The sequence below is a fragment of the Typha latifolia genome, chromosome 7 (assembly GCF_019914945.1).
Source record: "Typha latifolia isolate L0001 chromosome 7, TyphaL0001v2, whole genome shotgun sequence".
NCBI lineage: Eukaryota > Viridiplantae > Streptophyta > Magnoliopsida > Poales > Typhaceae > Typha > Typha latifolia.
The window spans coordinates 199,125-222,513 of NC_133092.1; the positions used below are offsets into that span (position 1 = coordinate 199,125).

The window sequence follows — 23,389 nt, forward strand, 5'->3', positions numbered from 1 at the left end:
GCCCGTTACCGCCCGTTGGCCCGTGAGAGATCGGGCCGGGCCAGCCCAACCCACCAATCACTCGGCCTAACTCATATTTTCAGCTATTTTTAGAATTTTTTTAACTATTAGTTTTTTTAAAAAATATTTATATTCCTCTATTTTAAAAAAATTTAAAAAAAATTAAAATTTTTTAAAAGTCTGCTTAAAATAATGCAAAATGGTATAATACTAAAATATTTTTTTACTGTAGCAATGGTAAATTACTGTAGCAAAACGGGCAAAGCACTGTAGCAGACGGGCGGGCTTAGTTGCGGGCTAAACGGGTGGGCTTTCGGGCCGGGTCGGGCGGGCAAAGGACTGGCCCGTGACGCCCATGGGTAGTTCGGGCTCGGGCCGGGCCGGGCCTAAACCGGGTCCGGGCCGGGCCTAAACCGGGTCCGGGCCGGGTCGAACCGGGCATGGGCGGACTGGGCCATTCGATCATGTCTAGCTCGGGAGAACTGAATCCTAGGACTAGGTTGTTATTATTTTGACATCCGCATCGACGTATTTCACTATTATTAATACTGTACGTCCTTGTGACAGGTCAACGGTGGGATCATTAATTATATTATTCTTGGGTGGTCCACCCTTACTATGTTTATTTGCGATAAATTTCAACTCGATTTGACTACTTGATAACTATATACAGGGGATTAATTATAATTGTTGAAAATGAATTAAAAAAAAAAGAACATATACACCGACAAAATCTAACTAGCCAATTCTAGCTCCAAACTTAAATTCTAAAGATGGAATTAATCGGTAAACTATGGGTTCATGATGATATATGTATGGGAAAATTATATTTTACCTCCTTAGTTAGACTTATGTTCACATCTTTTTTTATATAATTTTATTGTCTCACTTTACTTCTTTATAATTATATTCAAATTTAAATTGTTAATTTTTATCATATCTGGATAATTTATAAATTGAATTAAAAAATATTTATTACATATAAAGTTATTGATAATTGAATAATCTTTAAACTCATCTAAAATAATATTTATTGGATTTCAGATAACAAATATATGATAAAAAAATATATATTTTTGTTATTTGGTTTATTTTTTATGCATTAAAAAGTTTATCATATTATCTATAATTTTATTTTCAATAAATTTTTTTAGAATTAACTTATAAATTAATTAAATGTAATTAAAAAACTAATTAGTTTAATATAAATATAACAATAATAAAGTGACACAAAAAGAAGATGAACAAAATTTAGATCTAACTGGGAGGGCAAATATAACAACTCGGTTCGATGAGAAAGGAATATTGGAACAGGAAAGTCACCTCTGTTGCTACGAATAATTGCCGACTCACTATTTGCTTCCTCAACTTATTGGAACAACATTTTCCATGAAATAATAACATGTCCGGCTAATTATTATATATTAAGCAGAGACTACTATGTAACCTTTCTGAAAACGGTCATTGCGATAAACTGTAATAAAAGAACGCCATAGACTATTAAGATATATGATCGACATATTAATTTATTTTCGTTATTCTTTTGAATTAATAAACCGTGTACAACTTCTGTCATTTATATTTTCTATTATTCTCGCCAAAGGAATGTTGCAAGAGGAAACTCGCTTTGGATGCTGCATTAATGGATTGCCCAATTGCCATTTGCTTCCTCGACTATTGGTGCTCCTAAAGTTTCCGTGTGGGCACAACATTTTCCACAAGATAATAGTGTGTCCGGTTAATTATTATTAAGTAGGTAGGCCCACACTACTAACAACATCTTGATCACAATCTCTTCTCATTCTGGAGAACCTATAATTCTATATATTTCTTCTCTTGGAACAAGCTAGTAAATAACAAATTACCAAAGCCCAAAACACTCGCCTTTTTGGGCAGTGCAAATGGATCGCGCACATAAGATAATCTTCTTCTGGATTATTCTACTTCCTTTCTTCTACTATCCCATTCTCCCACTTAGCCAAAGCCAGCTTCTTCCTGTAACTGATGAACCCATAGGCAATACTATTGCTGATCAAATGCATACTACCTACATCATGCACGTGAGCAGCCCGAGAGCCTGGAGTTCCTCTCTGCCTGGGATTTAAGGAGATGGCACGAATCCTTCTTGCCCAATACCACCTTAGACTCCGGCGAGACGCGGCTGATCTACTCGTACCGCGAAGTGATCAGCGGCTTCGCGGCAGATCTCACGGCTGAGGAGGCGATGGAAATGCAATCCAAGGACGGGGTTCTAGACGTGCGACCTGACGAATTCAACCAACTTGAAACGACGTAAACTCCTGAACTGTTAGGGTTACAAGATTCTAACGGCGCTTGGTGGGTCGATACCTATCAAGGCGAAGACATCGTCATCGGCGTGCTCGATACAGGGATTTTACCGACGCATCCGTCGTTTAACGATTACGGAATGCCGCCTCCGCCGGTCACGTGGAAGGGCAGCTGCAGTAATACGAGTGGCGTAGCCTGCAATATCAAGATCATCGGTGCAAAGGCGTTCAACAGCAGGACGGTGCCCACTGCGATTGACACCGGCGGTCATGGAACGCATGTAGCCGCCATCGCCGCCGGGAATTTTGTCCGCCACGCGAACGTTCTTGGAACAGGAAATGGCACCGCCTCTGGTATGGCGCCTAGAGCTCATCTAGCTATTTATAAAGTTTGCTTCAAGGGCTGTCGCGATAGTCTATATGTTATGTTATGCAGAGGATGGCTATATTTAGTGAAAAAAAACGCATATACACAGATAAATCTAAATCTAACCAGCCAATTCTAGCACCAAATTTCAATTTAAGATGGAATTAATCGGTAGACGACGAGCTCAAAGGATGCAGTTGTCGTGAGTATTAAACTTGAGCATACACTACCAATTAACCTTAGCGATAACGATCATGGCGATAAACTGTAATAAAAGAACGCCATAGAATATATATTAAGATAATTATTAAGATGAAGTTAGTTAGGCTATTACAGCTATGTTAAGATCAAGTTAGTTAGGCTATTATACTGCCTTGTTGGGCAGTTAGTTTGTTAGCTGGCTATTTATAAAAGCCTAGATTAGTCTGTAAAAAGAGAGAGAATGAATACGGAATTTTTAGTTTTTCTCTCAATCTCTTCTTAATTCAATAATAATCAACAACCATCATTATTTATTATTATTATTATTGATTTTCCCGTAAACTGACAAGGCAAAGGAGGAACTTTGCACAGCAGTACGCACACAGAAAATTAATGCGGATTCAAGAAAACCTAACAGCGATGGTGCTCTTCACGATAAGACTGCCAGAAACCCATTCGATCTTGCCATGAGAGTGTGGGATCATTCCAGGTCCAGAAGGTCTGATAGTAAGAGTCACGTTGAAACTTTTCTCTTGGAGTCGCCTAGAAAATTTCAGGTCATAAGTCGAGAGGTTGACAGTCACCCCCTTCGGCTCGGTAATCTTAGCCTTGTAATCCACCATCATGGCTCCGACGTTCTTGGCCGTCCTCTTCACCGTCACGCTTCCGCCGCTACGCGGCAGGGTCACCTGGATCGACGGATAGTTAAGCGACGAAGCTTCGATATGATTGACCGCGGAGCAGTTGATCGTCCGTTTGTATAATATTTTGAGCTCAGTGTTATTGTACCCGAGACCACAGAGGTAACCAACGTAGTCACTCGGGTTAATGTCGTAGACGAGTCCCGGATCTAATGCAGCTTTCGGATTAATTTGCCCCGAGCCCGTAGCAAAGATGCTGGCTGCGGTACTATACCGCTGGTCCACGATGGGTTTATCATCCATGTCTCGATCTTGAGCGGATGTGATGATTGCGGACTGGATCATCGCCGGCGTCCAGCCCGGGTGTTTCTTCATTATCAGCGCCACGACACCAGAGGCGTGTGGTGTCGCCATCGACGTGCCGCTCTCATAGTTGAACGTTGAGGTGGCCAGTCCAGTCGGATTAGGCCCGACCTCGCGGTGCCATGCAGAGAGGATGTTCAGTCCCGGCGCGAGGACGTCCGGCTTTAGGATCCCCCCGTTCATCGGCGCAGGGCCCCTAGAAGAGAATGACGTGACTGCAGGGGACCGTCGGTGCCCGAACGTCGTGCCGTTGAACATAATTGTGGCTGTGGCATTATTGCTTGTGGACTTCTTCAAAGAATAGTAGTAGTTCTCCACTTCTCTTCCGTCTCTAAAACTCAATCGAGCCACCGGAAGGATATGTGCGACCGAATACGTGGTTAAACCTCTTGTCCATCCGTTGGCTATTATCATCGCCGCTCCGCCGGCAGCGAACACCACCTCGCCCTTCTCGATGTCCGTTGACCCACCACTGTAGCAAAGGACAATCTTCCCTCTAACGTCAATGAAAGCCAATGAACCATTATAGCAGTATGTTGCGTTCGTACCGCCGGTGTCTCCGGGGAAGACGAGCGGAAGCATCATCGAGGAGTTGAAGGAGCTCGGCTGGAAGGCTGATTCTCCGGCCAACTCTTTGCCATTTCCGAGCTTTACGATGGCACCTATTCGCCTATCGGTGGAGCTCGCCCCAACCGTCAGGACCCACGGCGCATCGTGGGACAGCGTGTTCTCGTTAGGCCCGCCGTTACCGGCAGTGCTGACGGCCATGATACCATGAGACAACGCCGTTAGAGAACCATGGTGGACGCCATCCTTATAGTATTTGCGAGTCGCATTAAAGCCGAAGGACATGGAGAGCACGTTGACGCCATCGGCGATGGCTTCGTCTATGGCCTTTAAAGTATCGCTATAGCTACAGCCCTTGAAGCAGACTTTATAAATAGCTAGATGAGCTCTAGGCGCCATACCAGAGGCGGTGCCATTTCCGGTTCCGAGAACGTTCGCATGGTAGACGGTATTCCCGGCTGCGATGCCGGCCACATGCGTTCCGTGCCCGCCAGTGTCGATCGCGGTCGACTTCGTTCTTCCGTTGAACGCCTTTGCACCGACGATCTTGTTATTGCAAGTTACATCACTCGTATTAGTACAGATCCCCTTCCACGTGACCGGCGGAGGGGGCATTCCGTCATCTCCAAATGACGGGTGCGTCGGTGTGATCCCACTATCGAGCACGCCGATGACGATGCCTTCGCCTTGATCGGTACCGTCCCACCAAGCCCCGCCGTAAGAATCTCTTAACCCTAACAGGTCAGGAGTGTACGTCGTTTCAAGTTGGTAGGATTCGTCGGGTCGCACGCCTAGAACCCCGTCCTTGGATTTCATTTCTATGGCCTCCTCAGCCGTGAGATCTGCCGCGAAGCCGCTGATCACTTCGCGGTACGAGTAGATCAACCGCGTCTCGCCGGAGTCTAAGGTGGTATTTGGCAAGAAGGATTCGTGCCATCTCCTTAAATCCCCGGCTGTTAGGAACTCCGAATTGTCGGGCTGCTCTACGTAAACAATGTAGGTAGTATGCATTTGATCAGCAATAGTATTGCCTATGGGCTCATCAGTTATGGGAAGAAGCTGGCTTTGGCTAAGTGGGAGAATGGGATAGTAGAATAACGGAAGTAGAATCATCCAGAAGAAGATTACCGTATGTGCGTGATCCATTTTCATTACATGAAAAAGGTCGGTGTTTGGGGGCTTTGGTAGTTGGTTATTTACTTGTTCCAAGAACAAATATATAGATGTTCCAGAAGGAGAAAGGATCGATTGTGATAAGGATGGTTAGTAGTACTTAGTGGTGTCTACTTGATAATAATTAGCCGGACACACTATTATCGTATGGAAAACGTTGTGCCCATGCACTCGGAAACTTTATGAACGCCAAGAGTTGAGCAAGTAGTCAATTGGGAAATCCATTAATGCAGCATCCAAAGCGAGTCCTATGCTCGATGTCATGCCGATTAATTCGATCTTGAATTGAAATCTGATTGCAGAATCGGTTTATTGAACAATTAATTGAGTCATCGTTCACCAATCATTGATCACGCACTATTTCACTAAAATTTAGCTAAACATCTAAAGTAGACTTTTTTTTAAAGTAACTATTTGATTTCTGTTTTTTTAACTTTCTAGCAACTAAACACTCTCAGTTAGTTATGTTAGTTTGATCTGATTATTTTCCAGGCTAAATTAATTTGATTTGATTAGTTTCCGATAAATAAAATCATCTCCTATAGTTCTAATGTAATTTTTAATGATTTAACTAGAAATATATAGGTAGAAAAACAATTGATTTAACATAAAACTTTAAATTCATTTTACTTCAAACACTTGAAGCCGCTCAGAAGAAGACTTAGCTCAACACAGTCTAATATAATATTATCCCTCTTTTTGTTATCTTGTTTTTATGGTGATCTAATTATAATGGGTTAAATTTTGCAAAGTAAACATATCATGCTCGATTTTGCAGTAACTATTATTGTCTCTAATTGATTGGAGTTGTATTTTTTGATACCCGGTCTAAAATTGGGAAAGCCAAATTAAAGTGTATATAATTATAGGCCTTCTCATCTCTCATCAATAGTTTACCGGCTTAACAGGAAAAGAACAAAATGTAATGAGATGGTCCATCACTTGCCATGTCATTCTCAAACAAGGCGAAGAAACACTACTAATTAATTTAATTAACAAAAAAAAAATCATGACGTGCCTTAAAAGCTAAACTATGAGAACTTCTCGAGATTTGTTGAACAGTTCCTCTTTTATTAGATAGTTAATTAGATAAGCTCGACGTGCTATCGCGTAGATTTCATACAATCGGACTACTTTGCTGCCGCTAATTGGCTGCCAACTTAGTTAAAATATTTTCGAAACCCTTTAACCCCTGCCAAGTATGCGACCCCACGAGATTCCTGCAATTGTGCTTGCAGACGATCTGTTCCGGAGATACGTGCAAGTGCTAGTATTCATGCTCCAGAGTCCAGATGTTATTGACGTCAAACCAATTCATCAAAAGAAGCAAATCTACTCAGAAAGGTCAAATGGACATGAGTCTAGTACCTCTTCTAGCCTCATTGCTGCTCCTTGTGGTGATATTCTTCATTGCCACCGCCGTCGCCGGAGAAGCAAGCAGAAGGATAATATCGGACAAGGAGGCAGGAGAATGCCATCCGCAGTTGCCGGCATACGTATCGGAGTCCTGCGAAGAGGTTGGTAGGGTGTTTGACGCCTTCAGAGTGTGCTGCGAATTCTTCCGCCACATCCGGCCGCATTGCCGCCGGCGGTACGAGCTCGCCGTGGCTCACTTGTTGGAGTGGCTCGACGAGTGTGCTCCTACCTAGGCTTTATATAATTATATCTTATATTCCATTTTCATTTTCTCGATAATTAGGTCTAAATAGTTTGATGTTAGGTTGCATTTTCTCAATGTAACTAACCTTGGGTACGTTAGGTTAATGGTGATATATTTTTTTCCCATTAGTTACCACAAGAGCTAGCAATGAAGGCTGAGAGGAGAGGCCGTCGATCCCAAGCCTAATTGTCAGCCCATTTAAGCATATTGGACTATGGTTTACTTGGACTTGGGATCCATCAGTAGCCCATTAGTATGGAATAAAATAGAGGAGACCCTTCTATGATTTATCTCTTTTGACTTTTTTTTTATTTTTATAAAAAGAACTTGTCTTCCAATTTCCAGCAAGAAATGAAAAGGATGTTTAGTAGAAAAGATTGCGTGTAATATCTCCTCATTAATGCACTTCCACTGTTTTGAGCTAATTTGCTTATTTTTATAAGAGAAATGTATAATTTACACCTTATTTTTAAATGAAATGTTAAAAATGCACCATTAAATTATTCATGATTGCTTATTTATTTATTTATTTTTATAAGGAAAACGGATTAATGTTGATACTTAGTATATTCCTAAACATTAAATCTAAAATAAATGGATAGATAAAATCCATCTAGGAAAAGCCCTGCACTACCCACCCCTCAGGCCCTCCTAGTAAGCAAGCCAATCCGAAAAGAGTCCACAATCCGAGTGAGTGCCAGGGTGTTGTGTAAGAGGAGTTGGTTGATGGTAGTTTATTTCTGTTGGAATAACAACTCGATCGTTTTTGCTTTTCATGCCACACGACTAAATTTCTATATTTCCAAACCGTTCAATTATCTGGGATTTCCACCGATTAGACGGTCAGGATCTTTGTTTGTTATACTCCGTACGGACATCGGCCAAATAGGAACGGCTGTAATAAATGAAGTGGAATACCAATTTTGCCCTTATTTTCGTCTAATAATGAGCTCCTCTCCGAGGCAGCCCACCGAAGCAACGGAGATACCGAAAGCTGAGGACAGAATAGAATCGAACGCTAAGAAAGAGAGTTCGAAGAGAGATAAAATCAACGGAGAATTCGGAAAGACTCCTACGCGATTCGAATTGGTGAGGTAGGGTTTGCGAGATTCGGTTCGTTCTCTCCTTCGCTTTCTCTTTCCTCTTTTTTTTTTCTCGCGAGAAACCTTCTCTTGGCTTAGGGTTTCCTCGCCCATGCAATCGATTCCAGCTGCTCGTGGGATGAATTGATCTCGGGGTGATTTGGGATTTCGGTTTATTGTGGTTTTCTTTCTGGTGGATTCTTTGTTTTGTCATTTGGAGCGGAGATTCTATAATTCCTTCTTCTTCTTCTTCTTCTTCTTCTTCTTCTGGCTGCGTGATCCAGCAGCGACTTCTCAGATTCGTTAAAATAGAAAACTAGGGCTGTGTGTGGGATTTTGTTCAAGTTTCTTTTCGTCGGTGGAGTTTCAGGAGATTCTTTCTTATTGTTTTCAAGAAATTTGGTGGAAATTGTGTTTCGGTATAATAATGCTTCTGATGTAGCGTCTTTGATAGGCGGATATGAATTTCGCAACGTCCATAATGGCATTGGTTTTCTATGTTCTATCAAAATTAACGGGGAATCTTTTTTGGTCTGTGTTTGCAGATTATTGCTCTACAAGTGGAAATTTTGCAAGATGAAGTGGTATTGGGTAATTGATGTCGCAGTAGACTCCCCATATATTGCATTTGGCACCTAAATACTTTTAGGTATGTTGGTGCAATGTTCCTCTTTACATTGTCTTCCATATCATGGGAGTTTGGACGAGGACAATGGGAGAGGATAAAATCTTCGGTGTTTTATATGCTCTTGATGAAGTTATTTTTCTTTCTGAAGTAATAAAACCATGAAGAGGAAGCAACTAGCTAGGCTTGTTAGATTTCTTCAGTGCTATAGGGATGATTTCTCAGTAAAATCTATATCATCTTCATTCTGCCTTGGTTTAACATTGTCATCTATGTAATAGTTCTATAATGCGGTAATTAGGATTCAACCATCATTTGAATTTGTTTTGGGCTTCGATATTTGTATAGTATTTGAATACTAATTAACAATTGAATGATATATGTCTTGCTCTGCAGGTGAATTGAAAATATTATTAGAAGAAAATATAAAGAATCTTTCTTTTTTTATTTGCTTATGAAGTTGTCTTAAGAGATACTTGCAAACCTCAAAACATCTCAGTTTCCTTAAGGTGAAGTTAGAGAGACTTATTTGTTGTGTTATGCACACCAAGTTATATCATATGCGAGATAATCACTCGTTGGTTGAGAGGATAACTGCTGAAGCGTAGGGAAGTGGCATCTTGCTACTTCTCTATGCTACCTTTTGTTTTATTTTGAGTTGTGGATGTTGATGGCTGTTCCCTTTACCGAAACACAAAGTGAAGGTCAAACTGACAGACACCCTCTGCTGATGGATCACTCATTAAATGTTAATGGCCATGAACATGTAATTGATATCCCAAGGGTCAATGCCACATCTCCCGCAACCTCTCAGCGAGACAATCATGATGACTCAACAAGCACACCAGTCCCACTGTCACAAGCAACTTCAGCATCACCTGGAGCATCTAGCTCTATAAATGCTTCTTTCACAAGGAGAAGTGACAATCATGGTCGCCGTCAAAGAAGCCCTTTGAATTCTGGTTTATGGATTTCTGTTGAGCTTATTGTAAATGTGAGCCAGATTATAGCAGCTATTATTGTTCTCTCCCTGTCAAAGAATGAGCATGCACGAGCACCGTTGTTTGAGTGGATCATTGGTTATACAGTAGGCTGTATTGCTACTCTCCCTCATCTTTATTGGCGTTACATTCACCGCAACAGCCGGAGTTCTGAGCAAGAACCAGCACACCCACGCCGAAGTTCATCTCAGAGCAATCTTCCTGAATCTAATGCCTATACAACTATTTCTGTGACCCAAGCCACAGAAGGAAGTCCGAACAATGCTGCAATCTCACAATTAGGAACAAATGCAGTAACTGCAAATCCAAGGTACCTCACACTAATTTATGCTCATAGGACAATAGCCAAATTGATATTTTGTTGTTCTTTTTTCTTGCGCTCTGCAGTTTGTGTTTCTTACATGGCCTAAAAAGAAAAACTAATGTGAACCGAGCTATCTGTATCTTATTTTTTGAATAGCCATCAGTATGATAGTATTTTCATCTTTGAAATAAAATTTTGGGTTGATTGTTCACCTTCATCAGCATAAATTGTCATATCTAATATTGTAAGCATATCTAGTATAGTAAGTTGACCTTAAACTATTATATGGCCTCTTAATGTAGCTCATTTTTTTTAGAAAATAAAATAAATGAGTGTTCATTTATTGCTAGCAACGTGTTTTCCCTGTAGGTGTCCACCTTGGGTTTCTCTAACCACAAGCGTTGGATTTATTTGACATATATTTAGGTTCTGAAGTTCTCAATCTGAGATGTTGAAATTTTGATTGTTTAGCTAAGATGGAAGACTGAAGCTTGAGCCAAATCAAGTACTCGACAGCATCCTTAACTTTGTTGAACCCATTGTACAGCCGGGTACTTGATTTTCTATTTTTACCATAGTATTCTTTGGGCTAGTCTTAGACTGTTACAAGATACATAAGCTTCGGAAGTTTCTCGCCCCATTGCTTCAAGCCAACTCCAAACTCTCCAAACTTTTCAAGGCATCCATTTCTTGGTTCATTTTGTGAAATATGTAAAAATTACTTTGGAACTTGGGGAAAAAAAGAAATCCAAAGGGCTTGGGACATCTACTGGTTTTGGATGAGTTTGCTAGACCTTTGCTACATATGGTTCTAACTGGTGAGGCAGAAGGATATTCCCTGATGAAAGCTTTGTTATGTGAACCATTGGGTATAATCCTGGAACCTAGTAAGGAGGTATAGAAGTAAATTACAAAGAGATTCTGCAGCAGATATGACATAGCACAATGACTTGAAGTTGGGTAGAATTCTCTGGAGTGTGTATTATACTATTATGTACTTTTTATGTTGTTAGGGATGTTGCTTGAGAAAAAGGTGGAGGATGTAAGTGGTCAGCATTAATTTACTTAGGTTGTATGGGCGACGTAGCTCTTTATTGGGGGATGATATGGCTTGACATGAGAAATTTCTTTTGTCACAGCTGTTGACTGGGAAGTCCTTTTTCATTTAGAAAGCATGCACAGATAATATATTCTAGCTCAATTAGATTCTTGGTGTTTGCATAGATTATGTTATGGTCTTGACTATTCTTCTGTAGCAAATTCATCAAATAGACTCCAAATTCTCAGTAAGACATCCACGTTATTCACTTTCAGTTTCAACCACTAAGCTAAGAAGTTTTACAATTAAGATTTGTATATTATTTTTAAGTAACTGAAAACCTCAATTCTGACGTGCAGGATAAATGCAATAGTTGACCATTTTAAGATGGCATTGGATTGCTTCTTTGCCGTGTGGTTTGTTGTTGGAAACGTGTGGATTTTTGGTGGGCATTCTTCTGCTTCTGATGCTCCCAACTTGTATAGGTTGGCACTATATCTTCTTTTAAGATTATTTTTACCTTAGCCCATAGCTTACACTTTCTTTTCTCTTTCCAGGTTATGTATAGCCTTCCTTACGTTCAGCTGTATTGGGTATGCTATGCCTTTCATTCTTTGTGCAATGATATGCTGCTGCTTGCCCTGCATAATATCCATTATGGGCTTTAGAGAGGATATGAACTATAATAGAGGTGCTTCCTCAGAATCAATCAATGCATTACCGACATATAAGTTCAAATCAAAGAGGAATCCTAGTGGGGAACAAAGTGATGTTAACTTAGAAGACCTAGGTGATGGTGGGATCTTGGCTGCTGGAACTGACAAGGAGCGAATCATTTCTGCTGAAGATGCTGTGAGTTTTTCTGTTCATTTCTTTTTGGATTTATGCTTCTGTAGAAGTTAACAGAACCAGCCATCTTTTACACCTCTCTGGTTTTCTGAACCTTTTATACATTAGTTACTATATTAACTCTTTTCAACATCTATGATTCCATAGCTGTTACAGCAGAAGTATATGGCATGCTTATTTTCAGTTATTTTCTTCTACTATCCATTGAAATAAGCTGTTTATGTCACCAAACCAACTTACAACTCTTCTATTTCTGTTACTCACCGGAATTTACTATTCCTCCTCTGGCCACTGCAGGTTTGTTGTATCTGTCTGGCTAAGTACATGGATAATGATGAGCTTCGTGAGCTTCCATGCACTCACTATTTCCACGTGGAGTGTGTAGATAAATGGCTCAAGATAAATGCACTGTGCCCTCTTTGCAAGTCTGAGGTAGGCACTCTTCCCGGCATCAACACTGGGCGTCGTCACAATGACAGGAGGGTTGGGGATGGTTTGGAATCACAAGCAACTCAATAGGTTCCCGACTTAATACTGTGCAAGTAGATGGCTACATATACAAGTGTATTATTCTACCGTTTGTGATGAATATATCCTGATGCTCCTCGCATCCTTTTTGATCGGTTGCTTCAAGGTGGTTTGTTGCTTTGTTGTATCTATATACTTCCGGGGCGATATTTTCATATGCCATATGAGAGTCCGATCTTCACTTTGATTTACCTAGTTTGCTGGATAATCGCATACCAAAAATCTCCTCTGTTAGATATATGGATCAATCTCCATTCATGCATTCAGGTTGCTTTCGGGCAAAATTCCTTGTGGATGAATTTTCTTTCACATGACAGTACCACAATGCAGGTGAATTTTGCATGTTACACTCCATGCAGCAATTGAAACCGCAGAAGGAAACTTACTTAGACCAATCTGTACGTTGGATCTTCTAAAATGATGAAAGTTGGTGAAATTTTGATTCGTGGTCCTTCAATATCAAGTCAGTCCTTTGCCTGTTGCTGTTTAATCGCTGGCAATGTTGAGAAAGTGTACGTTCTGCGTGAAATATGGGTATTATCCGTGGGTTTGATTTACCGCTGACAAACTAGAGGATTATTAATGTTTGCAGTATTACAGATAATGGTTGTACTTGCATCTTTTCAGAGATTAAATGCCAATAAAAAAAAAAAGCTGTTTGGTGAGCGAGAATCTTTTTCATGCTGTACGCATACTGTTATTGGTAAGCTTAACTACATGGTTAACAGAAACATACAAATATAGAAATTAGCTAATTATGCAACTCGGATAGTGGGTCTTAATTCTATAAATTCATTGAGCTGGAAAAGTGCAGAAAAATATAGTCGACCACTGGATCATGTTTAAATTTTGTTCCTATGATTTATTTGAGAGAAATATTTCTTATAGTTGGTTAAGCTTCAGAATATGATTGATTGTAATGCATGTCATTCTTTACTTGCAACTTGATGGCGTATGCATGCAGCCGGACCTCCATCTAATTGAGTATCTTAATCTTCTCAACAAAAAGGAAAAAAAAAAAAGTGTTATCTTAATACATAAGCATGCCCTAGGATTACCGTCTGCGACTAATTAAATCGCAATTCGCATGCAGTGGCATGACACGCCTTGGTAAGAGAGGAATAGCAATGAATGCACAGTTGGCCTTGGAAACCCCACATTCACATTTCCCAAAGCAGCAACTACTGGCTTCTCCGGATGCATAAAGAACACCACACTCACAAGTGTAAGCCATGCTCGGCTTCAAAGCAACAACAGAGTCGTCGTCGAGTTAATTAAGCCTCATCTAGTCTCACAGCCATCTCAATATATATCAATCACATTAGTATGTGATTGATGAAATCAAAGACAAATTATTAGCCCTAGCTAGGCTATTTATTAACTATATAAGACTACAATACTTCAACTAACCATCAGTTTCTCTTTATATACCAGCTGGGAGCAGAGAAGATTGTTCAAGAAACAGCACTAGGTAACTAACTAATAGTGGTTTTATTAATTATAGATGGCCAAATCCTCCATCCTCTTCCTAGTGCTGGCTCTCGTTTCAGCCTCGTTGGCTTTCACGAGCACTGCAACAATGGGGGACGACGACTTGAAGGATTGCGCCGACCAAATGCAGAATCTGGCGTCGTGCATCCCCTACGTGAGCGGCAGCGCCGAGAAGCCGACACCGGAGTGCTGCACCGACACCGAGAAGGTCCGTTCCGCCATGCCCAAATGCTTGTGCGTGCTCATCAAGGAGAGCACCGACCCTTCTCTTTCCCTCCACATTAATACTACGTTAGCCCTCCAAATGCCAGCTAAATGCAATAGCGACGCCAAAGTCTCCGACTGCCCAAGTAATACATCATATATCGAGTTCCTAAGTATTTTAATTCTTTACATATTGTATATATTGAATTGGTTTTATATATTTGAAGGCATTTTGAAGTTGCCTCCGAACTCACCGGATGCAAAGATCTTTAGTGAGGGTGGGCCGTCGACTACTGCGGCAAGTTCTTCCTCGACGGTGCCGGCGTCGTCCTCGTCCGGCCATGTCTCTTCTGAGTCAACTACAAGTAGTGGGTGCAAGAGGTCCCAGGGGTTTGCGGGCATTGGCGTGGTTGGTTTGATAGTTTCCATTGGGGTACTAGCTCTTTGTTAGTTTGAAGATGTAACGTACGTAACGCTATTAGTTGAAATTAAGCATGGAGCCGATCCAACGTTGGCATATTACTCTTCATGCATGCTGCTGGTCGGAGAAAGGAAATTAAAGATTCCTTACTCTAATAAACTTCTATATATGTAATAAAAATTTCTTCTCTCTCTGTTCGTCTAATAACATGACAATATTATGGTTTGTATGTTCGAAGAGTAAATATATTCGAATCTTTCATGGACGCTCTATAGAGTCACTTCTCCATATAGTTGGACTTTAACAAAAGATCTCTAAGTATTATAAAAGATAATACCTCTTTGAATAATTTACGAGCGGTGCATTTCCTTATGTAATATATGATAAAAACGCAGTTACTATGTTATTATGTAAATTATAATTATGCGGTGTTGAACCTATTACATATAAGAAGTGTACACTAATATATAGATGAAGATAATGTATAAGAAACGAAGACAGATAACCTTTTCTGCAAGTAACATAAGGCTCGACCCATTTTTGCTAATATGATTATAAAGTGGCATTATCTTGCAAATTATTCTCGATGGATTCTAATGGCGGAGGGGATTAGAATCATTAGATGGGTGTACGAGGCGTTTGGGCTCGATCCGGTGAAATTAAATAAATCCTAACCCTTGTCGAATTATATTAAACCTACCCGAACCCAAATTACCGGCTTCTTATATTAGCCTCATTGGAAGGGCATCGAGCAGCCGCCAATCCATCCATAGTTCTTCCCTGGAAGGTACTCTCTTTAATCCTCTCTTCGTTCCATTGTCGTGCTTTCATCTTTATATTCTGCTCTAGTGTTGCGGTTGCAGTTGCAGTTTGTTCTCGAGCTTGAAGTGGGTGTTTTCTTGGCAAGATTTGTTAGGAAATGGGAAGTTATGATTGAGGTGCGATAGATTGCGAGTGCCCAGGTTAGTGGGAGAAGCTGTTAGGGTTTCCGATGGATGAGTTTGGGTGATGGAATTCGGGCCTAGGACTTTATTACAGCTAAAAGATGGAGATTCTCATTTCGTGCTTTGGTGAGTTGATCATTAGTTCTTGCAATTTGGAATCCAAAGCATCCAAAGTTTTCTTTTTTAGGATTGCCAATTTTGAAAATTTATCAGGGATTTGGTATTTCTTTTATATCGTTTATGTGTTGGGTATTCTGCACAGGTCATGGCGTTAATTATTGGATATAGTGTATTGGGTCTCAGTGACCTTTCGTAGTTTCATGAGATGGGAATACTAGAATGGTGTATTTGTTATCAATGAATTATTACATGTATGCTCTTGACTTTTTAGCTATTTGTCATGCGGTTTTAGTTATTCATATGAGAAAGGCAGGCCTAGTTGGAATTATGAGTTTCTAATGAATAATCACATCTTGTATATATTGTTTACATTTTTAAGAAATAGATTCTTCATAGTTTAACATAAATTGGATGATCACATTGTTTCAATATATGTGATCAGGCCATGACATAGAATAGTTGTAGGCAAAATATTTGCAACTTTTGCTGTTTAAGTCTCGGAGCCCTATGATGATGTTTTATAGCATGATTTGATCATTTTGTACTGAAATTCACAAATTTATTCTCTTCTTGGGTCCAGATAAATCTACTATATTGGATATAATTCAACTAGGTATAGGATACTTTATCTGTGATACTTTTTTAGAGTGTTTTCTTAAATAATGGTGGATGCAGCTTTATCAGCGATATGCCAATATAGCTTGTCCAGGTAGTTTTTATTTTATTTTATTTTATTCGCATCATGGTGGTCACCACTTTTATTTGTTTGTCTCTTATCACCAGTCATTCCTGTCTTAGGTCAGATGGACAATCTTCATTTTTATGCTTGGGCAGGGAATGCAAAGCACCTTGCCCATGACATTGAAGGCATAAGTATGACTTTCTTCATAATTGATGTTTTTCTTCCACATGTTAAAAATTTCCTATAAATGTTTAAGAAAATAAGATGCAGTTCACATTTTCTTTTAGTTTTATCTTGAAAAAAAATATGGCTTCAATACTAAAATAGTAGCGGATTGCTGTTAACTTCTGTTTGCCCATTGCTTGCATTATTTACAAAATATATACATATGTGGATATATCATATTATCATTATGCCTTATGTTTATTTTGGTACTTAGTAGCTTTTACCTTTCTGATGTATACTTGGGCTTGTTAGGAGCAACTGACCACTTTTTGATTGTCGTACCAATAGTCCAGTCCTGTGTTTGAACATTACATACTGATTATTTTGCATATTCTTTTCTGCAAGTAATGGTGTTAATGTACCTCATACCATTTCATTATTGATAGATGCTAGTGTATGAATCCGGTTTAACAACAGCATTTTTTTATCAGTTTGCAGGAATTCGGGTACTACTGTAGAGTTCTCTATGTTGACTGTTTTGTGATCTCTGGAGTTACAGTAAACCAACAGAAATCTGGCCCAATGGAGCCATCAAATGAGTGCCCAATCAATTTGTCTACTAGTCTTGGGTTGCAGCAGTTGCCTTCATCATCAAATAATCAAGCTACTCAAATTCAATTACAGCCGATGAATCATACTTCCTTGCCTGTTACTTGGGGTTCACAACAGTTGCAATTAGCAGACAAATCCATTGCTCAAAGTAGTTTTGAGTCTTCTATCCCTGCCAATGTCAGATCATACGACTTATTATCCATGAATAGGCAACCACTTCAGATGGGAGCAGTTCATGCTAGACCTCCCTTTCCTGGGTTTTTTGGCTTACATCAGTTAGCATCGTTGAACAGAAGGCCATTGGGGACAGAACTACTGCTCAACATCCAGACGTCTGTGCCGATGTATCTTGGGGCACAACCCTCACTGTCAACAAGTAAACGACCAACATATGTAGAAGCATCACCCAAATTTCAGTCTCCTAAAGCTGGGTTAGTGCCATTGTCAAACAACCGAACTTTACAAATGGGGCCATCGACAAAAGTTGGGTTAATGCCATTGTCAAATAAACGGACTTTACAAATGGAGCCATCGCCAAAGATCCCTGAATCTTTTGAATCTGTGAGGTCAAAATTGAGAGAATCATTGGCTGCTTCATTGGCAACAGTTTCTGACCAGCAGAGCAAGCTGCAAGAATCAGAAAAGAGTTCCCTTAGTAAAGTTGCGGGCGCAAAGGCACAGGTTGAAGTGGCTCCCCGACTGGATGAGTCGAGATCCATATCTGCAAATGCTTGCAGAACCTCTACAGAAACTTTGTCCTCCAATGAACCTGTTTTAAAGTGCAATGTAGACCACAACTTGACCAGTAATATGGGCTCAGCTGAAAGTACAAGAAATGGTGCAAAATCAAGTGAGCAGGAATTTCAAGCTAAACTTGTTTCATCAGAAGGTGAAGTGCCTAGTAATAGTATAGTTGCTAAGGATGAACTCTTGCAGGGTCATGGACTTTGCTGGGCTTCTGATCTTGATTCTGAGTGTGCTGAAGCTGTGAGAGAACATGACCCAAAGAGACTTAAGACTGCACATGAAGGTGGAGATATTAAAGACCCAAAAGAGGGTGCTAAAAGTTTGGCATTCAAAATTGAAGAACACCTTTTCAGACTTTTTGGAGGAGTCAATAAGAAGTACAAGGAGAAGGCTAGGTCTCTCTTGTTCAATTTAAAAGATCGTAGTAACCCAGAGTTAAGGGAACGAGTGTTATCTGGTGACATTGCACCACAACGGCTCTGTACAATGACTGCTGAGGATCTTGCTTCAAAGGAACTTTCACAGTGGCGATTAGCTAAAGCAGAAGAGCTCGCACAGATGGTTGTACTGCCAGATTCAGATGTTGATATTAGACGCTTGGTAAGGAAAACACATAAAGGAGAATTTCAGGTTGAAGTAGAATACTCTGATGATGTCTCAGTGGAGGTTGAACTTGGTGCGAGTATTCTTTCTCAAGTTCCATCAAAATCTAATGGAGCAGTTCGAGTAAAGTCTAAATCCAATGATAGAACCAGCCCTGGATTATCTAAACCAGGTGTATCCAAGGCATCTGAAGGCATGCTTCATGTTGGGAAGGCTGATTCAGGTGACTGCGTCCAGCCAAGCAATTTCGGAGCACTTGGCAATGAGAAAGCAGACCTAATGCAGGAACTTATGGAAGATGAATTGAAAGATACTGTCTCTCTTTCTCCAATAGTTTCTCTGGATGAGTTCATGGAGGCCCTTGATTCAGAACCACCTTTTGAAAATTTAACAGTGGACAACTCAGTACAAGTTGCAGATTCTGGTGAGAAAAATGTAGATAGCTTGGAGTCTGAGGTAATATCTGCATCTGAATTTTCTGGACCTGAACCAATTCCTGCATCAGATGGCTCCAAGTCCAAGATAGACTTCTCTCATGATGTCTTGGACTCTAAATTGCGTCTTAGAGATACAGCTCCGAAAGATCCAATAACCATTGTGGGCCCTGATAAAATGGACACTAAGAAAGCAAAGACTAATAGTGACTCGATTTCTGATTCTGCTAATGTACAATCTCTTCCTGAAACAGTTTTGGCATGTGATAGCATATGGGAAGGCGTAATTCAATTGAATGTATCTTCCTTGGTGACAGTTGTTGGTTTCTTCAGAAGGTTTCTTCTTTCATACATATTTCTTACTGTCTCTTCCATTATCTCATATACGTTAATTTCAACTAGCTAGTTTCGTTTTGTCATGTGTACCCATTTTGGAGTCTGCTAACTTCTTACAAATATTTGTAAAATTTATAGAGAATGTTGTTTCAGGACATCGATATGCAACATCACAACCACCACCATTATAGCAGAAGTTTGCAAAAGGAAAGAAGAGAAAAGAATAAATAAAAACAACATACAAGACTGAAAAAGAAGAGAATCTAACAAATAAATTGTTCTCCCTTTGGCTTTACACATTTGTTGTCTAGGCAATTGATCCAAGTATCCAACCAATTAGTTCTATTCTATGATGGAGTAATATTTGTTAGATATAGACGTATGGAGTTTCATAAACTTCAAATTATTGAAGCATGCTTCAGCTTCCCAATGTAGTAGAAGATGAGCCCATAAAGTTATATAAAGAGTTCACATATTTCAGGTTGGTCGGGCACAACTAAGTTGGAGGCAAGTAGATATGATGCTTTCAAGATGTTGTGTAAGAATTAAAACAAAATCTCGACGTAATTCAAATTTGGAAAATGCTAATTCTCCTAGGATATCTTGTCATGGGCATTCTCAGTATTTCTTTTGTTAGGAGCACTGCTAGGTTAAGCTTTTGTGAGGGTGTCCAAACTTTTTATGGGGATATGCTAAAGTACTGCACCAATTTACATTGTTATCACATTATGTTATTATTAGCAGTGCAAGGTTATAATCAATTATAAGATGGCATGATTATATATTCAATATCATCATTGCTAGTTACTTGATTGAGTAAATTTGTCTAATGAAATTTTATAGAAAACAGATGTAAGCGCACTGGGATATTGGGTTGTTTTGATATTGCACTGTGTCGTCTAGTCAGAGCTCTTTTTTGTCCTAATATTCCTTTTCTTTTCCTTTCCAGTGGTGAAAAATTATCTACAAGAGAATGGCCTAGCCTTCTTGAGATAAAGGGTAGAGTAAGAATTGATGCTTTTGAAAAATTCCTCCACGAACTCCCTCTGTCTCGGAGCCGTGCAATTATGGTAATTTTTATTTTCCTTGTTAATTCAGCTCTTTTTGATGCACAACATACTATGTTAGCACCTATTTGACTTCTCTTGCAATATCTAAATGACTATTCAGACATGCGAAGTTAGAAAGAGGAAAGAGCTTGGACATCTATTTACATTTGATTTTCTTCTTATGACTTTGTGTTGTTATGTTCTCTTCTGACATAAATGAGAAGTCACGTGAATAAGCACTATCGCTGATAAGCATCATTACCATGAAAGTCCAGCATATGAGTAAGCCCTGTGATTTTATTCTAATTTTAATTGTCACAAGATTTTATTTGACTATCAGATGTTGTACAGCTTAATATCCCTGCTCTTCACATATCAATTCTTCCCAGTATGAGCTACATCAAAAAATGCCAGATGTTAAATACTTTCTGAATTTTATGTTCGTAGATGATGTGAGGGGTGTGAAATTGTGCAAAGTGAGCAGACATCATTGTGGCGAAGTAAAGGGGGAAAGAGTCTTGGTATTAGTTATGGATCCAACTGCATTCTTCTGCCTGGTTGCATGTTTATCTTGTTACATCTTTTCATTACTATCTAGTTATACATATATTTACTTGTGTATATAAATTTCTTCCTTCCACTTCTGTATGCTCTGGAAGGCTGTCGTCCAGTTTGCTTTAGGCTTTGAAATTTCTGAGACACCTACAAAGCCAGATGCAGGAATCTTCTCATATGGAATGATCAACATTCTTATCACTTAACAGTAATTAATCATATGAGAAAGATATGATTGGATAAGGAAATTTTTGCATGACCATGGTTTATTAATTTTCTCGTATTGTTAAGTTACTGATCATTATGTTCTGCAGATTGTACAATTCTGCTGGAAGGAAGGCTCCCCGGAGAGTGGCCGTCTGCATCTATCTGAGGTTGTTACTCCTGCTGCGATGTAACTCTATTTTTTGGCGTCCATCTTCTAAATCTTTTTGTTCTTCCCATGATGCAGACTGTCGAATCATACATTGCTGATGATAGAGTAGGATTTGCTGAACCTGCCCCAGGAGTGGAGCTGTACTTCTGTCCGCCTCACTCAAAGACTTGTGAAATGCTTCATCGGTTCCTCCCCAAGGAGCACTCTGAGGCTCTTCACTCATCCATGGATGGCCTTATTGGCATGGTTGTTTGGAGAAGGTCTCATGTAACCATGTCACCTAGGATGTCCTCACACCACAAGCATAGTAGCACCAAGAAACAATTCAGTGCAAGAAAACAGCATAGTATCGTTAGTAACTCTTCCTCCAGGTCATCCTACCCTGTACGGGCAGCACCCATCTATCCTAATTTACCTTCTAAGCAGGATGCAAATGATGATGATGATGTCCCCCCGGGTTTTGGCCCTGCAAATGCCAGGGATGAAGATGATCTTCCTGAATTTGATTTTTTTAACAGCTTGAAAGGGCCAACACCCACTTCTCAGGTCTCTGTGAGCCATTCTCGGGTGGCGCCTTCGGCTCACCCGATGGACCAAATGAGAGAACTGATACATAAATATGGACAGGGTGGAAATGTGAAAAGGTCAACAATTGATGCCCGTCCATGGAATGATGAAGATGATATTCCAGAATGGCATCCTGACCAACATAACCAGAAACGAGCCCAATCTGTGCCCCCGGTGCAGCCACTGCATACTTATCCAGCAGTAAAGCCCTTCCAAGTAAACCAGCATTTAATATCAATGCCGAATGCAGGGTTGCCATTGCAACCTCCTGCATCTGCTTTTCCGGCAGTGCCTATGCCTTTCCAGCCACCTCTTCCACCTCCATCGGGTGTAATGGCTGGCTCTTTAAGTGCATATCCAGGTGGTCAACCAAACCCCTGGTGGTCGGCCTCCGGTGGGCAGGTTGATGTTGGTTTGCCTATGGCTGGCTCAATGCAGCCTACTCATTTTAGTGCACAGCCCAATAATGTTCAACTCTATGGTGTCCCAAATCCAGGACCCATTCAGAACGGTATGGGATGGAGACCGGATCCTTCTAGGAGTAGGGGTGTTTAGATTTCTATGATGTAGCTAACGAAGTAACAGGCATCCATCAAGGGGGATGGATGTTCATTTTTGTCTTATTAATTTTGTCCGTGTATGACCTCTATTCATTTGCAAGGCTGTAAAAGCTTGATAAATTAAGGCACTGTATGCTTCGCAAACTTTAGTGGCTCGCTAGAGAGTAAATAAAAGTGTTGCATGACGACTTACTCCTTCCATTTAAATTGATGGAAATCATGTAACATCGAAGATAAAACTATGAAGTACTTATAATTGCACAAGTTGATTACAACTTCGAGTTTCTCATTTTTCTGCTAGCTTCATACGGTTAAAATTCCCGGTTCCGGCGTCATGCATGTCGTCTAATTAATATCCCCATCTTTCGTCTGTTGTATAATGCTACTTTTGTGCCGCAGATCAAAGTATTTCTTAGAAAGTACCCAAGCAATGTTAGTATGGCTTGTGGGTTTTGTCTTCTTTTGACTAGTGTATACTCTGACCCCATTCCAGATGTTTCTCGACATCAAATTCTTGAAGTACGAAGAGCATCCTTAACCAGTAAACAGATAGGAGGCGTATACAATTAGTGCGATGGACTACTGCCTACTGGTATGTTTTGTGTTCCATTATATATAGCCGCTCCGTCTGCAGTCTAAGTTGTGGACTTGATGGTTGGGCATATGCCTACCATCTGTTCGAAAGAATGCTTCATTACTGCTGAAACAGATGCATGTGTCTTGCGTCGTTTCAGAGCACAGCCGTGGAGTTGTTGAGGAAACCTCGAAGCCTTCCCGTTGACCATGTCTGATTGATGCTTCTTCTAGTTATCATCTAAGGGGAAGGCTATCTGAA

General features: G+C 40.2%; 4 protein-coding genes across 7 annotated transcripts; 3 read left to right on the top strand and 1 right to left on the bottom strand.

The window, feature by feature from the left end:
• Positions 1–3,147: 3,147 nt before the first annotated feature.
• On the bottom strand, positions 3,148–5,611 carry LOC140791818 (subtilisin-like protease 4). The gene has a single exon (XM_073142480.1). The coding sequence runs from the start codon at positions 5,577–5,579 to the stop codon at positions 3,258–3,260; it is 2,322 nt and encodes a 773-aa protein (XP_072998581.1). The 5' UTR covers positions 5,580–5,611; the 3' UTR covers positions 3,148–3,257.
• Positions 5,612–8,213: 2,602 nt separating this feature from the next.
• On the top strand, positions 8,214–12,879 carry LOC140792376 (E3 ubiquitin-protein ligase At1g12760-like). Of its 2 annotated transcripts, none has more exons than XM_073143342.1 (6): positions 8,214–8,354; positions 8,888–8,991; positions 9,364–10,278; positions 11,671–11,796; positions 11,869–12,163; positions 12,458–12,879. In XM_073143342.1, exons 3-6 carry the CDS (start codon positions 9,632–9,634, stop codon positions 12,677–12,679), a joined length of 1,290 nt encoding a protein of 429 aa, XP_072999443.1. In that variant the 5' UTR covers positions 8,214–8,354; positions 8,888–8,991; positions 9,364–9,631; the 3' UTR covers positions 12,680–12,879. The 2 variants fall into 2 exon arrangements, with proteins under 2 accessions (XP_072999443.1, XP_072999444.1); XM_073143343.1 differs by having other exon boundaries at positions 8,340–8,373.
• A 1,313-nt stretch (positions 12,880–14,192) lies between these two features.
• Positions 14,193–15,751, top strand: LOC140792104 (non-specific lipid transfer protein GPI-anchored 14-like). The gene is made up of 3 exons (XM_073142940.1): positions 14,193–14,529; positions 14,611–14,816; positions 15,668–15,751. Exons 1-3 carry the CDS (start codon positions 14,193–14,195, stop codon positions 15,749–15,751), a joined length of 627 nt encoding a protein of 208 aa, XP_072999041.1.
• LOC140792956 (uncharacterized) lies at positions 15,411–22,761 on the top strand. 3 transcript variants are annotated; one of them, XM_073144217.1, is made up of 6 exons: positions 15,411–15,591; positions 15,668–15,874; positions 17,207–19,447; positions 20,397–20,517; positions 21,366–21,425; positions 21,503–22,761. In XM_073144217.1, the coding sequence occupies exons 2-6, from the start codon at positions 15,813–15,815 to the stop codon at positions 22,547–22,549; spliced, it is 3,531 nt and encodes a 1,176-aa protein (XP_073000318.1). In that variant the 5' UTR covers positions 15,411–15,591; positions 15,668–15,812; the 3' UTR covers positions 22,550–22,761. The 3 variants fall into 3 exon arrangements, with proteins under 3 accessions (XP_073000318.1, XP_073000320.1, XP_073000319.1); XM_073144219.1 differs by having other exon boundaries at positions 15,721–15,874; XM_073144218.1 differs by having other exon boundaries at positions 15,496–15,591; positions 15,712–15,874.
• Positions 22,762–23,389: the final 628 nt, after the last annotated feature.

What these genes read in the sequence shown, in the direction of transcription:
- LOC140791818 (XM_073142480.1), bottom strand. Translation starts at nt 5,579, where the DNA reads ATGAAAATGGATCACGCACATACGGTAATCTTCTTCTGGATGATTCTA.
- LOC140792376 (XM_073143342.1), top strand. Translation starts at nt 9,632, where the DNA reads ATGTTGATGGCTGTTCCCTTTACCGAAACACAAAGTGAAGGTCAAACT. An exon ending in GCAGTAACTGCAAATCCAAG is followed by an intron (nt 10,279 to 11,670) that starts GTACCTCACACT and finishes TCTGACGTGCAG; the next exon opens with GATAAATGCAATAGTTGACC. An exon ending in GATGCTCCCAACTTGTATAG is followed by an intron (nt 11,797 to 11,868) that starts GTTGGCACTATA and finishes TTCTCTTTCCAG; the next exon opens with GTTATGTATAGCCTTCCTTA.
- LOC140792104 (XM_073142940.1), top strand. Translation starts at nt 14,193, where the DNA reads ATGGCCAAATCCTCCATCCTCTTCCTAGTGCTGGCTCTCGTTTCAGCC. An exon ending in CAAAGTCTCCGACTGCCCAA is followed by an intron (nt 14,530 to 14,610) that starts GTAATACATCAT and finishes ATATATTTGAAG; the next exon opens with GCATTTTGAAGTTGCCTCCG. An exon ending in GTTTGATAGTTTCCATTGGG is followed by an intron (nt 14,817 to 15,667) that starts GTACTAGCTCTT and finishes TTGCGGTTGCAG; the next exon opens with TTGCAGTTTGTTCTCGAGCT.
- LOC140792956 (XM_073144217.1), top strand. Translation starts at nt 15,813, where the DNA reads ATGGAATTCGGGCCTAGGACTTTATTACAGCTAAAAGATGGAGATTCT. An exon ending in GATTCTCATTTCGTGCTTTG is followed by an intron (nt 15,875 to 17,206) that starts GTGAGTTGATCA and finishes TTTTTTTATCAG; the next exon opens with TTTGCAGGAATTCGGGTACT. An exon ending in GTTGTTGGTTTCTTCAGAAG is followed by an intron (nt 19,448 to 20,396) that starts GTTTCTTCTTTC and finishes TTTCCTTTCCAG; the next exon opens with TGGTGAAAAATTATCTACAA.